The sequence below is a fragment of the Myotis lucifugus genome, unplaced genomic scaffold, assembly GCF_000147115.1.
Source record: "Myotis lucifugus unplaced genomic scaffold, Myoluc2.0 scaffold_26, whole genome shotgun sequence".
NCBI lineage: Eukaryota > Metazoa > Chordata > Mammalia > Chiroptera > Vespertilionidae > Myotis > Myotis lucifugus.
The window spans coordinates 8,889,590-8,904,050 of NW_005871074.1; the positions used below are offsets into that span (position 1 = coordinate 8,889,590).

The window sequence follows — 14,461 nt, forward strand, 5'->3', positions numbered from 1 at the left end:
GAAAAAATTTTAAATTTAATTCCTTTGTAAAAAAGAAAAAGGGTTTTAAAAGGGGGATCTCAGAGTCAGAGGGGATGGGGGGTTTTAAAAAAATTTGTTTTGGATATGGCCCCCCCAGCCCTTAATAACATTTCGTTTTGGGGGGTTTAAAAAGGCCCCCGGTTTTAATTCAAACAAGTGCAATAGTGTTTCATTGGGGGCAGTCTGATTACATTGTCTAAACCCAGCGGGGGCAAACCCCCCCCCCCGGCCGGATCCGGCCCGTTTGAAATGAATAAAACTAAAAAAAAAAAAAGACCGTACCCTTTTATGTAATGATGTTTACTTTGAATTTATATCAGTTCACACAAACACTCCATCCATGCTTTTGTTCCGGCCCTCCAGTCCAGTTTAAGAACCCATTGTGGCCCTCGAGTCAAAAAGTTTGCCCACCCCTGGTCTAAGCTGTGGCTGGAAAGCGTGTGCCAATTTAGGGACCACATTTCTCTGACCTCATAAAAGAGGGAGCCATGTTCCATGAATAGGAGCAATGTGTGTCACTTCTTGGTTGGAGCAGTTAAAATTTGTGTGAGCCTTTCCCCTGGTGAGCTTAATGAAAAATCTATAATAATAAAAGTGTCATATGCTAATTAGACCAGACAGCTGAATGACCTTCCAGACGTCATTCCGGACATCCTTTCAGACGAAGCCGCCACAGTGGGGGCTGAGGCAGAGGTGGTGAGGGGTGATCAGGCAGGTGAGCAGTTGGGGGAGATCAATCCGGCAGGCAGAGTGGTTAGGGGTGATCAGGCAGGCAGGTGGAGTGGTTAGGGGTGATCAGGCAGGCAGGCAAGTGGTTAGGAGCCAGCGGTCCCAGATTGCGAGAGGGTGCAGGCCAGGCTGAGGGATCCCCTCCCTATGTGCACAAATTTCATACACCGGGCCTTTAGTACATAAATAAGGACAGGAGCACAATAAGTAATTATTTCAGCATGAGCATATGTAAGGCCACCCACAAACAGGAACATCTACACAGGGCTTTATGTGAGTATATTTAATCACTAAGATTTTATAATCTTGTTTGTAGCTGCATTTAACATTACATTAAAATTATACACATAGTAATATATGGGTTGGAGGAGTGTAAATGGAGCTAAACTTAACAAAACAAAATGTATTTCTATATACTGGCAACAAACAAATTAAAACTTAAAAATAAATTTAGAAGTAAAAAGTTATCAAATAATGTGTAAGACTATCCAGAAGAAACAAAACATTATTACAGTGTCTAACATCCTGGACTGGCAGACAATATTATAAAGACACTGACCCCCCCCCCCCAATTGATCTACAGGGTGAATACAGTCCCAAATAAAAATCCTAGCAGGTGTCTGAGTGTGTAAAATTGATAGACTGAAACTACAATTTTTATGGTGATGCAAAGAGTTAGGAATAACTAAGAAAATCTTTCTTTTTTTATAATTGTTTGAAGTATTACATATGTTTCCTTTTTTCCCAATTGACTCCCATCCCCATCCCCCACCCCCAACCCACCGGAGTCTTTGTCCATTGGTTACACTAATATGCATGCATAGAAGTCCTTTGGTTGATCTCTACCCCTCTCACCTTCTCCTGCTATTTGTCTCTGGATCTATTTTTGTTCATCAGATTATGTTGATTATTATATCCCACATATGAGTGAGATCATGTGATATTTATCTTTCTCCTATTGGATTATTTCGCTTAGCATAATGCTCTCCAGTTCCATCCATGCTGTTGCAAATGGTAAAAGTTCCTTCCTTTTTATAGCGGTGACGTATTCCATTGTATAGCTGTACCACTGATTTTAATCCACTCATCTGCTGATGGGCACTTAGGCTGTTTCCAAATCTTAGCTGTTGTAAAGTGTGCTACTATGAACATAGGGGTGCATAAATCCTTTCTGATTGGTGTTTCTGGTTTCTTGGGATATATTCATAGAAGTGGGATCACTGGGTCAAATGGGAGTTCCATTTTTAGTTTTTTGAGGAAACTCCATACTGTTTTCCACAGTGGCTACATCAGTCTGCATTCCCACCAGCAGTACTAGAGGGCTCCTTTTTCTCCACATCCTCTCCAGCACTTGTCGTTTGTTCATTTGTTGATGATAGCCATTCTGACAGGTGTGAGATTGTATCTCATTGTTGTTTTGATTTCATCTCTCAGATGATTAGTGACTTTGAGCATGTTTTCATATGTCTCTTGGCCTTCTGTATGTCCTCTTTCAAAAATGTCTATTTAGGTCCTTTGCCCATTTTTTGATTGGATTATTTATCTTCTTTTTGTTAAGTTGTATGAGTTCTCTGTAAATTTTGGAGATTAAACCCTTATCTAAAATAGCATTGGCATATATGTTCTCCCATGCAGTGGGCTTTCTTGTTGTTTTGCTGATGGTTTCTTTTGCTGTGCCGAAGCTTTTTATTTTGACGTAGTCCCATTTGTTTATTTTCTCTTTAGTTTCCATTGCCCTAAGAGCTGTATCAGTAAAGATATTGCTACGACATATGTCTGCTATTTTGCTGCTTATGGAGTCTTGTAGGATACTTATGGTTTCCCATCTTACATTGAAGTCCTTTAGGCATTTTGAGTTTTTGTTTGTTTGTTTTGTTTTGTTTTGTTTTTGTATATGGTGTAAGTTGGTGATCTAGTTTCATTTTTTTTTTTTTTTTGCATGTTACTGACCAACCTTCCCAACACCATTTATTGAAGAGACTGTCTTGACTCCATTGTATGGTCTTGCCTCCTTTGTCAAATATTAATTAAGCATAATGGCTTGAGTCAATTTCTGGGTTCTTTGTTCTGTTCCATTGGTCTTTATGTCTGTTCTTGTGCAAGTACCAGGCAGATTTGAGAACTGTGGTTTGGTAATATAGCTTGATATCTGGTATTGTAATCCCTCCAACATTTTTCTTCATTCTCAAGATTGCTGCAGCTATTCGGGGTCCTTTTTTATTCCAGGTGAATTTTTGGAGAGTTTGCTCTAGGTCTTTGAAATATGCCGTTGGTATTTTAATGGGGATTGCATTGAATTTATAGATTGCTTTGGGTAGTATGAACATTTTAATGATGTTGATTCTACCAATCCGTGAACATTGTATGTTCTTCCATTTGTTTATGTCTTCCTCTATCTCTTTTTTCAATATCCTGTAGTTTACTGAGTACAGGTCTTCTACCTCCTTAAGTTTATTCCTAGGTATCTTAATTTTTTTGGTGCAATGGTAAATGGGATTGTTTTTTACTTTCTCTTTCTGTGAGTTCATTATTGGCGTATAAAAAGGCCATAGATTTCTGGGTGTTAATTTTGTATCCAGTTACATTGCTGAATTCATTTATTAAATCTAATAGTTTTTTGATGGAATTTTTGGGGTTTTCAATGTACAGTATCATGTCATCTGCAAGTAAGGGCAGTTTTACTTCTTCTTTTCCAATTTGGTTGCTTTTTATTTTTTCTTCTTGTCTGATCACTTGGTTAGCACTTCCAATACTATATCAAACAGGAGTGGTGAAAGTGGGCATCCCTGTCTTGTTTCTGTTGTAAGGGGAGTATGATGTTGGCTGTAGGTTTGTCATATAAGGCTTTTATTATGTTGAAGTGTGATCCCTTTATTCTCACTTTGCTGAGAGTTTTTATAAAGAAAGCATGTTGGATTTTGTCAAATGCTTTTTCTGCACCAATTGCTATGATTATGTGATTTTTGTCTTGCAATTTGTTTATGTGATGTATCACGTTTATTGATTTGCTGATATTGTGTCATCCTACATCTCCGGAATAAAACCCACTTGGACATGGTGTATGATCTTTCTAATGTAATGCTGGATTCGATTTGCTAGAATTTTGTTGAGGATTTTAGCATCTATGTTCAAGGATATTGGACTGTAGTTCTCTTTTGGTGTGGTGTCATTATCTGGTTTTGGGATTAGGGTAATGCTGGCTTCATAGAAAGAGCTTGGATGTGTGCCTTCCTCTTGAATTTTTTGCAATAGTCTGAGGATAGGTTTTTGTTCTTCTTTGAATGCTTGGTAGAACTCCCCTGTAAAGCTGTCTGGCCCTGGGCTTTTTTTTTTTTTTGCTGGAAGATTTTTGATTATTGCTTCAATTTCCTAATCAGGTTTTTTGATTCTTCCTGATTAAGTTTTGGGAGCTTGTATTTTTCTAAGAATATGTCCACTTCATCTAGGTTGTCCAGTTTGTTGGAATAGAATTGCTCAAAGTATTTTTTTTATAATCCCTTGTATTTCTGTGGGATTGGTTGTTACTTCACCTTTTCATTTCTGATTTTGTTTACTTGGGCCTCTCTCTCTGCTTCTTGGAGAGCCTGGCTAGAGGTTCATCTATCTTGTGTATTCTTTCAAAGAACCAGCTCTTGGTTTCTTTGATCTTTTGTATTTTTTTTGTCTCTATGTCATTTATTTCTGCTCTGATCTTTATTATCTCCTTCCTTCTGCTTACACTGGGCTTTTCTTGTTGCTCTTTAACTCTTTGAGTTGTAGGGTTAGATAATTTGTTATCATTGTTTCTGGTTTTTGGAGGTAGGCCTGGAGAGCTATGAACTTCCCTCTCAAGACTGCTTTCACTATGTCCCATAGCTTTTGGATTGTTGTGTTTTCATTGTTGTTTGTTACCAGGATGCTTTTTATTTCTCTTTTGATCTCTTTGATAACCCAATCATTGTTTAATAGCATGCTATTTAGCCTCCAAGTGTTTGATTTTTTAAATTGTTTTTATTATAGTTTATTTCTAATATTATGCCATTGTGATCTGAGAAGATGCTTGATATGATTTCCATCTTCTTGAATTTGAAGAGACTTTGTGTCTCAATATATGGTCTATCTTTGGAAATGACCTGTGTGCACTTGAGAAGAATGTATATTCTGTGGCTTTGGGGTGAAATGTTCTGAAGATGTCAATTAATTCCATCTGATCTAGTGAGTCATTTAGGATTGCTATTTCTTTGTGATTTTTTGTTTAGAGAGGACTTATCCAGTGGTGTTAGTGGGGTATTAAAGTCCCCTACTGTGACTGTATTGCTGTCAATCTCTCCCTTGATATTCTCCAGAAGTTTTTTTTTTTTTTTAATTGTATTTCGGTCCTCCTGCATTGGGTGCATATATGTTTACCAGAGTTATATCTTCTTGTTGAATTGCTCCCCTTAGGATTATTAAGTGGCCTTCCTTATCTCTTGTTATGACCTTCACTTTGAGGTCTAATTTGTCAGATATCAGTATTGCTATCCCAGCTTTTTTTTTCCATTTCCATTTGCCTGAAAAACCTCCATCCCTTCACCATCAGTCTGTGTCAGTCCTTTGTTCTGAAGTGGGTCTCCTGTAGACAGCAGATATATTGGTCATGTTTTCTTATCCAGTCAGCTTCCCTGTGTCTTTTGATTGGGACATTTAATCCACTTACATTTAAAGTTATTATTGATAGTTACTTGTTTGTCACCATTTTTATTCTTTATGCCTATATTCCTTCTTCTCTTCCTATTTCTTCTTCTTTTCTTTAAATCCAATGGATCCTTTCCTATTCTTTTTTTAAATATTTTATTGTTGTTTTTTTCTTTTTTTTACAGAGAGGAAGGAATAGGGATAGAGAGTTAGAAACATCAATGAGAGAGAAACATGGATCAGCTGCCTCCTGCATACCCCCTACTGGGGATGTGCCCGCAACCAAGGTACATGCCTTTGACCAGAATCGAACCTGGGACCCTTCAGTCCGCAGGCCGATGCTCTATCCACTGAGCCAAACCGGTTACGGTCCTATTTCTTCTTTTTACAGCAGACCCTGTAGCATTTTTTGCATTGCTGGGTTGGGGTAATAAACCTCTTAGTCCTTTTTTGTCTGTGAAGCTCCTGATTTCACCCTCAACTTTGATTGATAGCCTTACTGGGTACAGTATTCTTGGATTCAGACCCTTGCTTTGCATGAGTTTGTATATTTCATTCCATTCCCTTCTGGCTTGATGTGTTTCTGTTGAAATAACAGTTGATAGTCTGATGGGAGATCCCTTGTAGGTATCTTTCTGTCTCTCTGTGGCAGCCTTTAAGATTCTTACCTTGTCATTGGTGTTTGCCAATTTAATTACAATGTGTCTTGATGTTGGTCTTTGTGGATTCATCTTGTTTGGGACTCTGTGAGTTTCTTGGACTTCTGTGAGTTTTTCTTCCCCAAATCAGGGAAGTTTTCTGTCATTATTTCTTCAAACATGTTTTCTATTCCTTGCTCAGTTTCCTCTCCTTCTGGCACTCCTATTATTCAGATGTTGTTTTGTTTTTTGTTGTCCCAAAGTTCCTTACGCTCTCCTCCTGTTTTTTAATTTTTTTTCCAGTTTCTGCTCTGCTTGGGTATTTTTTTCCTACCTTGTCTTCTAGCTCACTGATGTAGTCCTCATCTTCTTCTAGTCTACTGTTGATGCTTTCTATTGTGTTCTTTATTTCAGCTTTGTCATTTTTCATTTCTTCTTGGTTCTTCATTTCCTCTTGGTTCTTACACATGTTGTTGAATTTGTCTTCTATCCTTTTCAGCATCCTTATGACCATTGCTCTAAATTCGTTCTCTGACAGGTTGCTTGCCTCCATTTCGTTTACTTCCTTTTCCGATGAATCTCCTTTTCTTTTGTATGGGGCTGTTTTTTTGTTTCCCCATTTTTGCTCCTCTCAGGGTGTCTGGTTATGTGGCTCACTCTCTACCACTTTGACTTAAAGGCACAAAGTACAACTTGCCAAGACACAACTCATAGGGCACAAAACACGAATGTACTCATGATATCAATAATCCTAAATAAAGGTGACCACCAGAGAAAAGAGAAGTAGGGGAAAGGAAAAAATGTAAGAGAGAAATGAAAAAGAAGAAAAAAGAATGGAAAAAATATAAATGTATATGGGGAGACAACTCCAAAAAAACCAACAACTGATCCAAAAATGCAAACAACAAACACATAAAAAGGGAGGGAAGCTGAATCTGAAGAGGCAGAGCTTATTTCCAAAAGATAAGGTTAAGGAATTGAGTGAATGGAGAAATGGCCAGGATTCAGTTTAGAGGGGATAGAAAGAAATGAGTGTATAAGAAGAAAAGAAAGAAAATACTAAAAAAAAAAGTAGAAAATAATAATTGAAAAAAAGAAAAAAATATGTAAAAAATTTTTCCTTTCTTTAATCTATCTATCCATCTATGTATTCATCTATTTTTGGAAAAGGAGAATAGAGAGCCTATAGGCCTGAGTTGGTGATTGAAACAAATTAAGCTATTAGTAGGAGAAGAGAACAGTGAGGAGAGGAAAAACAAAATCATAAAATAAAAAACCAAAACCAACAAAAAATAGACTAACAGTCAAACAAACAACAACAAGAAAGAGAGAAAAAATATTTGGCTAGTGAAGAAAGAGAAGTGTGCATGGACTTGGAGCAGGGGAGAGGAAATGAGATATATGAGTAGGCCAACAGAGAATACTTTAATAGCAATGCATCAGTAAAGCAGATAAAGAAGATCAATTTTTAACAGGGAGTAAAAAGAAAGGATAGAGAAAAACTAAAGCAGGAACAGGAGAAGAGAAACAGGATGAAAATAGGAAAAGTGAGGAAGAAAGTGTTGGCATAAAGGAAAAAATGAGATAGAGTAAGATAATGATAAAAGAAATAAAAATAAAAATAGAATGTAGAACCCTAATCCAAAACATTTTAAAAAATGGTAAAAAGTATAATAATAAAAACTATAATAATAAAAAAATAAAGTGAGAAAAATTTTTAGTTTCATAAGTAAAAGATAACAAATAAAAAAGTGAAGTAGTGAAGTTCAGCAGAGCTTCAGTGTCCCATGGGGGCAGGTTTAAGACCCCTCTCTACTGTTCTGCCTGCCACATCTCAGTTTCCTGTCATGTAGTCAGCACAGTGTTGAAGTTCTCAGCGATCCAGCGCTCCTCTGTGTCATACGTCACAACCTTGGTTTTAAGCAGATGGGATCAATCTGCCCACTTTGATTTTCTGCCTGCTTTTAGTCGTATTTACACAAGCGTCTATTTCTGACATAGCCCCTAGGTGGCAGTGTTTCTGTATTTCCAGGACCAAATGGCCCCTCAACTCAGTCCCCCATTGCTCCCTGGGGGTATTTAGATCTTCCTTCCCCTGCTATGCTCAAGACTGGGTGAGGCTGTGCTGCTAAGAGGAGCCTGGTCTTCAGGAGAAAAATGTCTGTTCAGGATTGAAGGGACGGACTCTCCCAGAGCTGGCTTCCTACTCATCTCCCCCTATTCTGCTCCCCAGTTTTCACAAAAATCACCTTCTCCTGCAGTCTCGGTGAGTGTTTTTAATTGAAAGATCAGATGCACCGGGTTTAGCAAGTAAGAGCAAGGAAGTTATAAAGATAGAGCAACTGTGCTGCCTTGTGTCTTTCTCCCCCCAGCACTGTGCGGCCGATATAGAACTTCAGGTTGCCTTTCTGGGTGCAGTCTCCCATGGCTGTGGTCTTAGATCTAAAGTCCCCCACTGCCAGCAGCCCTGTGGAACCCCTTTCACATTTGAGGGTTACCCTGACCCCAAATTGGTGTTTGTGTGTTCGCAGCCGAGGCAGCTGGTCCCTGGGCGTTGTGGCTGTAGGATCAGCCGCTCTCCCCTTCAAGATGGCTAAGGTAATCTTGATGAATATCACAGCAAAGGGCCATACTGTAATTGATAGTAAGACTTATTTACCATAAAGCTTCAGTGATTAAGACAGCAGTAGACAAATAAATAGACCAATGGATTAGAATAGTTTAGAAATAGACAAATGATAGGCATATACTCATTTTTTAAAAAAATCCTCACTTGAGGATATTTTTTCATTGATTTTTAGAGAGAATGGAAGAGAGAGGGAAAGACAGAGAGAAATATCGATGTGGGAGAAAGACATTAGTTGATTGCCTCCTGCATGTACCCTGACCCAGGCCTGGGCTAGGGAGGACCCTGCAACCAAGGTATGTGCCCTTGACCGGAATCAAACCCTGGACCCTTTGGTCTGCTGGCTGATGCTCTATGCACTGAGCAAGACTGGCTAGGGCTGTAATAAAATTTTTACAAAGATGATTGTCATGTACTTACTAGTGGGCAATATTTTTTTATTGAGCTAATATTGGTATATTATATTATATTTATAAGTTTCAGGTGTACTACATAATTTGACATCAGTATACACTGCAATGTGATAAGCACCAAAAGTCTGATAATAGTGGATAGTCTTTTTGATAAATGTAATTTCACTGCTATTCAAAATATAAAACTTAGTTAGATTGTAGATCTACATGTAAAATTAAACAATAAAGCCTTGGAAGGTAAAAAAAGGAACATAGCTTCATGACTATTGGCATAGGGAAAGTTTTCTTAAAGTAGACGGAAAAAACACTAATGATAAAGGAAACATTGGATGCATTGGACCACATCAAATTAAGGAAATTTTGTTCATGAAAAGACATTAAGAGAGTGAAAAGACAAGCCACAGAGTAGAGAAAGTATTAGCAGTGCATGACTAAGAATGACTCATATACAGAATACATAAAATGCTTGCAGAAATCAATAAAAAGGCAAATGCAATAGAAAATGGACAAGATACTTGAATAAATACTTCACACAAAAAGATAGCCAATTTGTCAAAAATATATGAGATGCAAGTTAAAACTTAATGAAATATTTACCTTACACCCACCAGAAATGATAACAAAAACAGCACTAAGTGTCCCATTCTCCTTGGCAAGGAAGTTATATGTGCACTTGTTAAATATATGCAAAGCCTAATCCAAGAATGTGATTTCTCTTGACAACAGTTCCTATGTCATTAAGAATAATAGAAGGAAGCAGATATCACCCTTAAATGCAATATTTTGTTATGTGGGCACTTCATGAGCTCAGAGGTGGAATATTATGTGGACTATTCTAAGTGTACATGAGAGCTGTCATAAGAAATTAGGTAACTTGAAGATCATGGCTGAGATAGCCAAAATATAATGTAAAAACAGCCCTTTTATATACTTATTATGTTAATTATGCAAATGTTTAATTAGGGTGAAGCTTGGCACTAACTCAATATGCTTATCCTATATAATAAAAGGGTAATATGCAAATTGATCGAACGTCAGAACAACTGGTAGCTATGACACACACTGACCACCAGGGGGCAGACAATCAATGCAGGAGCTGCCCCCAGGTGGTCAGTGTGCTCCCACAGGTGGACCACCACTCAGCCAGAAGCCAGGCTGATGGCTGGCGAGCATGGCAGCATCAGGAGCCTCTCCCATCTCTGCGGCTGCGGGAGCGGGCCTAAGCCATCAGTCAGACATCCCCCGAAGGCTTCCGGACTGTGAAAGGGTGCAGGCCAGGCTGAGGAACCCTCCCTCTCCCTAGTGTACAAATGTCGTGCACTGGGCCTCTAGTATCTCAATAAAATTTCATAAGAAGAGCTTCCGCTTCTCACCTGTCCAAGGAGCTGTATTTACCTATTCTTAAAGTACTTGATAGAACAATAAAAATGTTCAGAATTAGAAAAAATATTATTTTTAACACCCTTCAATGAATTGTCTTTCATTTTCATTTTCTTTGTTTTTAATGCAGTATTCCGAGGAGATAACTTTGGAGGCATTTTCAGTAATTGTTACCCAGATGGTGGGACTCAGTCTGGGCATATCATATGATGACCCAAAGAAGTGCCAGTGTTCAGGAGCCATTTGTGTAATGAATGCAGAGGCTGTGTAAGTTTTTAAATACTAAGATTTATTTATTATGTTTATTTTGTTTTAAACATTTGAAGCACAAATATAGGGTTTACTTATAGCACTCATTAGCTATAAATGGACCAAGTACTATGAACTTTAAACAGGAAATATTCAGTGTAAGAGGAGCATGGAGGGAGATGTACCATTAAGAACAGTCAAGGATAACCAATCCAACCTGCAAGATACATTATCAGACAAAATAGACTTTACAACAAAGGCTATAAAAAGATAAATGAGAACATAATGATAAAGGGAATAATCCAACAAGAGGATAAAACCCTTGTAAACATTTATGCACCCAAGATAGGAGCACCTAAATAAATAAAGCAAACGGATGGGCATAAAGTGGGAGATTGACAGTAATACAGTCATACTAGGTGATTTTGATATATATACCCAGAAGTGGGAATTTTTGATCATATGGGTTGCTATATTTTTAATTTTTTGTAGCAGCAATGCCAGTTTACATTCTCATCAATAGTGTTCCAGGGTTTCGATTTCTTCACAACCTTGCCAGCACTTACTATTTAAAAAAAAAATTAGCCATTCTGACATGTGTGAGGTGATATCTCATTGAGTTTTGGACTTGCATTTCCCTGATGTTTAGTGATTTTGTACACCTTTTCATATACATGTTGTTTGGCCATTCATATGTCTTCTTTAGAAAAATGTCTCTTTAAGCCTTTATCCATTTTCTAGTCCCTTGTTTGTTTTTGCTATTGAGTTGCACTTAATTTTGTTTTCATAAGGACATGTGTGCCAGTGAATAAATCATATGATTTCCTCAAGAATGATTTTGGCCTCTAAGCTTTCGTTATGAACATTTATAATTTTTTATTGAATTTTACATTTTGAAATTAATTTATATAATACAGAGTTTTGTTTTTAAGAGTATGCTGCCAACAACATTATACGGATTCATCTTTAGGCAGTCCAGTGGTGTGAAGACTTTTAGCAATTGCAGTTTGAGTGACTTTAAAAGTTTCATTTTAAATATGGGTGCCAAATGTCTTCAGAATAAGCCACAAATGCAAGTGCGTCAAAAAGCAGTCTGTGGCAACGGCAAAGTGGAGACCCCTGAAGTTTGTGACTGTGGTACTGAGGATGTAAGTCTGATAACTAGGAAAATTGATTAGTACATTTATTGTTGCAGTTAATCTCTTTGTAAAATTAAGGTGGAAATACATGCAAGAATATACTAAGTTTTATAGATGAAAAAGTTTTGAACAAATATAAAATGTACTCCAAAAAATTAATGCTGATGGGACAAATGGGAGTTTAGGATGAGGTTTTTAGTTCCAGACTAAATATATAAGATCTTTCCAAACCTATGCTTAACCTTTGGACATTTTATAAATGTCTTATTGAATATTAATGTGATAATGGACTATCAAGTATCCTTTAGGGTCTGACTTCACAGTGGAACTAGAATTATGGTAAGAGAGGTCTGTGTTAATATTACAATCTGAACAATTGGGAGATTTTGATGGAATATCCTGAAACTATGAATGCAAAATTTCCAGGATATAATGATTCTAATGAAGTATTTGAACAACATAACAGATGTCATAAATTTCTATGATTACAAAATAAATAGTTGCAAATAACTATTAGGGTTTGATAAAGAGTTTGAATATACTTGTGCATATATCATATTGTTTTAATTACTGTGCCTTTTTTTGGTATTATGTTTTACCATTTGGTAGAACAAGTTTTCTCTCTTTATTCTTTCTTTATTTTCAAATTATTTTTATTGGGGCATAATCTACATACGATAAAACTTACTCATTTTAAATATACAGATTGATGATTTTCGGCAAATGTATATAAGCATTGGTGCAGATTTTTTTCATTATACCCCAAACTTGGTCAAAAGTTACAGTAATTTCCACATGTTCTCATCTTCAGACCACTTCTGATTTTGTCAGTTTTGTTTGATTAAGAAAGTCATATGAGTCCTGGCCAGTTTAGCTTAGTGGCTAGAGCATCGGCCTGCACATGAAAGGGTCTTGGGTTCAATTCTTGCTCAAGGGCATGTACCTGTGTTGCAGGTTTGATACCTGGCCCTGGTCAGGGCTTGTATGGGAGGCAACCAATCCATGTGTCTCTCTCACATTGATGCTTCTTTCTCTCCTGCTCCCTTTCTTCCTTCATCTCTCTCTAAAAAAATCAATGGAAAAAAATATTCTTGGGTGAGGCTTAACAACAACAAAAAAATCATATGAAAGAAATGATACAACACATATTCTTTGTGTCTAGCTTCTTCCTTTCAACACAGTATTTTTGAGATTCAGCTACATTGTTTTCTGTCATAATAGTCTTTCCTTTTTATTTTGAGTTATATTTCATTGTTTGGATATACAACAATCTGTTTTTCCATCCATTTAATAATGGCCATTTGAATTGTTAACAGTATTGGGCCTTTATTCTGAACTCTAAAATAATTGCTGGGTCATATAATAAGTGTATTTTTATGAGAAACTTCCAAACTATCTTCCAAAGTGGCTGTATCATTTTATAGTCCTATCAGCAGTATATGAAACTTTGCCTCCACATCCTCATCAGAAATTGATATTGCAGCCTTTAAATTTTAGCCATTCCAATGATTTTGATTTGTATTTCCTTGATGACACTAATAATGTTGAGCATGTTTTCATGTCCTTATTGGCCACTTGTTGTTTGAATAATATGTTTAAATACGTGGCCAGTTTTAAAAATGAAGTTACTTATTTTTTTATAATCAACTTTTAAGAGTTCTTTGTATAGGCTGGATACCAGTTCTTTGTCAGACATGTATATTAAAAATATTTGTTTTCAGTCTATGGATTACTCATTCAGTTTCTTAACCAAGTCTTTGAATAGCAGGCATTACTTATTTTTTATAAAGTCCAATTTATAACTTTTTCTGCTATGGCCATGCTTTTTCTATTTTAATAAATCTTTGCTTACCCAAGGTAATAAATATTTTCTATGTTTTCTGCTAGAAGTTATATAGTTATAACTTTTAAATTTAGCCTGTGATACATTTGAGTTTGTTTTTATGTTTGAGAGATTTGGGTTAACATACATTATCCTCCATGTGAATATAGTTTTTTTTTCTAGTAGTATTTGTTAAAGTAACTATCTTTCGCCATTGTTTTATCTTAACACCTTATGAAAATAAGTTACCACCCATGTGTATCTCTGCCTGAATTTGTTTTCTGTTTTTTAAAATATGTCCATTATTATGCCAATTCCACACTCTCTTAATTAATGTACTTTTATAGTAAGTCTTGAAACCACAGTGTAACTCATCCAACTTTACTTGTCTTTTCCAGGATAGCTTTACTATTCTAGTACCTTTGTATTTCCACATAAATTATAGAATCAGCATGTGAATGTAGGGACTTTGATTGGAATTGTGTTGCATCCATACATCAATTTTCTGGAATTACTTTCTTACCAATATTGAGTCTATCCATGCCCATGGTGTTAAATTTAGGTCTTCTTCTTTTAAAAAAAATGATTTTATTGATTTTATTGGGATGAAATTGGTTAATAAAATTGTATAGGTTTCAACTGTATAATTCTGTAATACATCATCTGTACATTGTAGTGTGTGTTCACCACTCATAGCCTCGTCTCCTTGTATCCCCCCTTTACCCTCTTCTATCACTCCCCACTCCCTTTTCCCTCTGATAATCACCACACTATTCTCTGTGTCTATGTTT

The 14,461-nt window shown here is 36.6% G+C and overlaps 1 protein-coding gene across 1 annotated transcript in view; it reads left to right on the plus strand.

Moving 5' to 3' along the window:
• The window catches only part of ADAM32 (ADAM metallopeptidase domain 32), a 94,764-nt gene that overhangs the window by 31,523 nt on the left and 48,780 nt on the right, over positions 1–14,461 (plus strand). Inside the window, 2 exon segments of the mRNA XM_023751825.1 lie at positions 10,591–10,727; positions 11,680–11,857. Coding sequence (XP_023607593.1) covers positions 10,591–10,727; positions 11,680–11,857 — 315 coding nt within the window.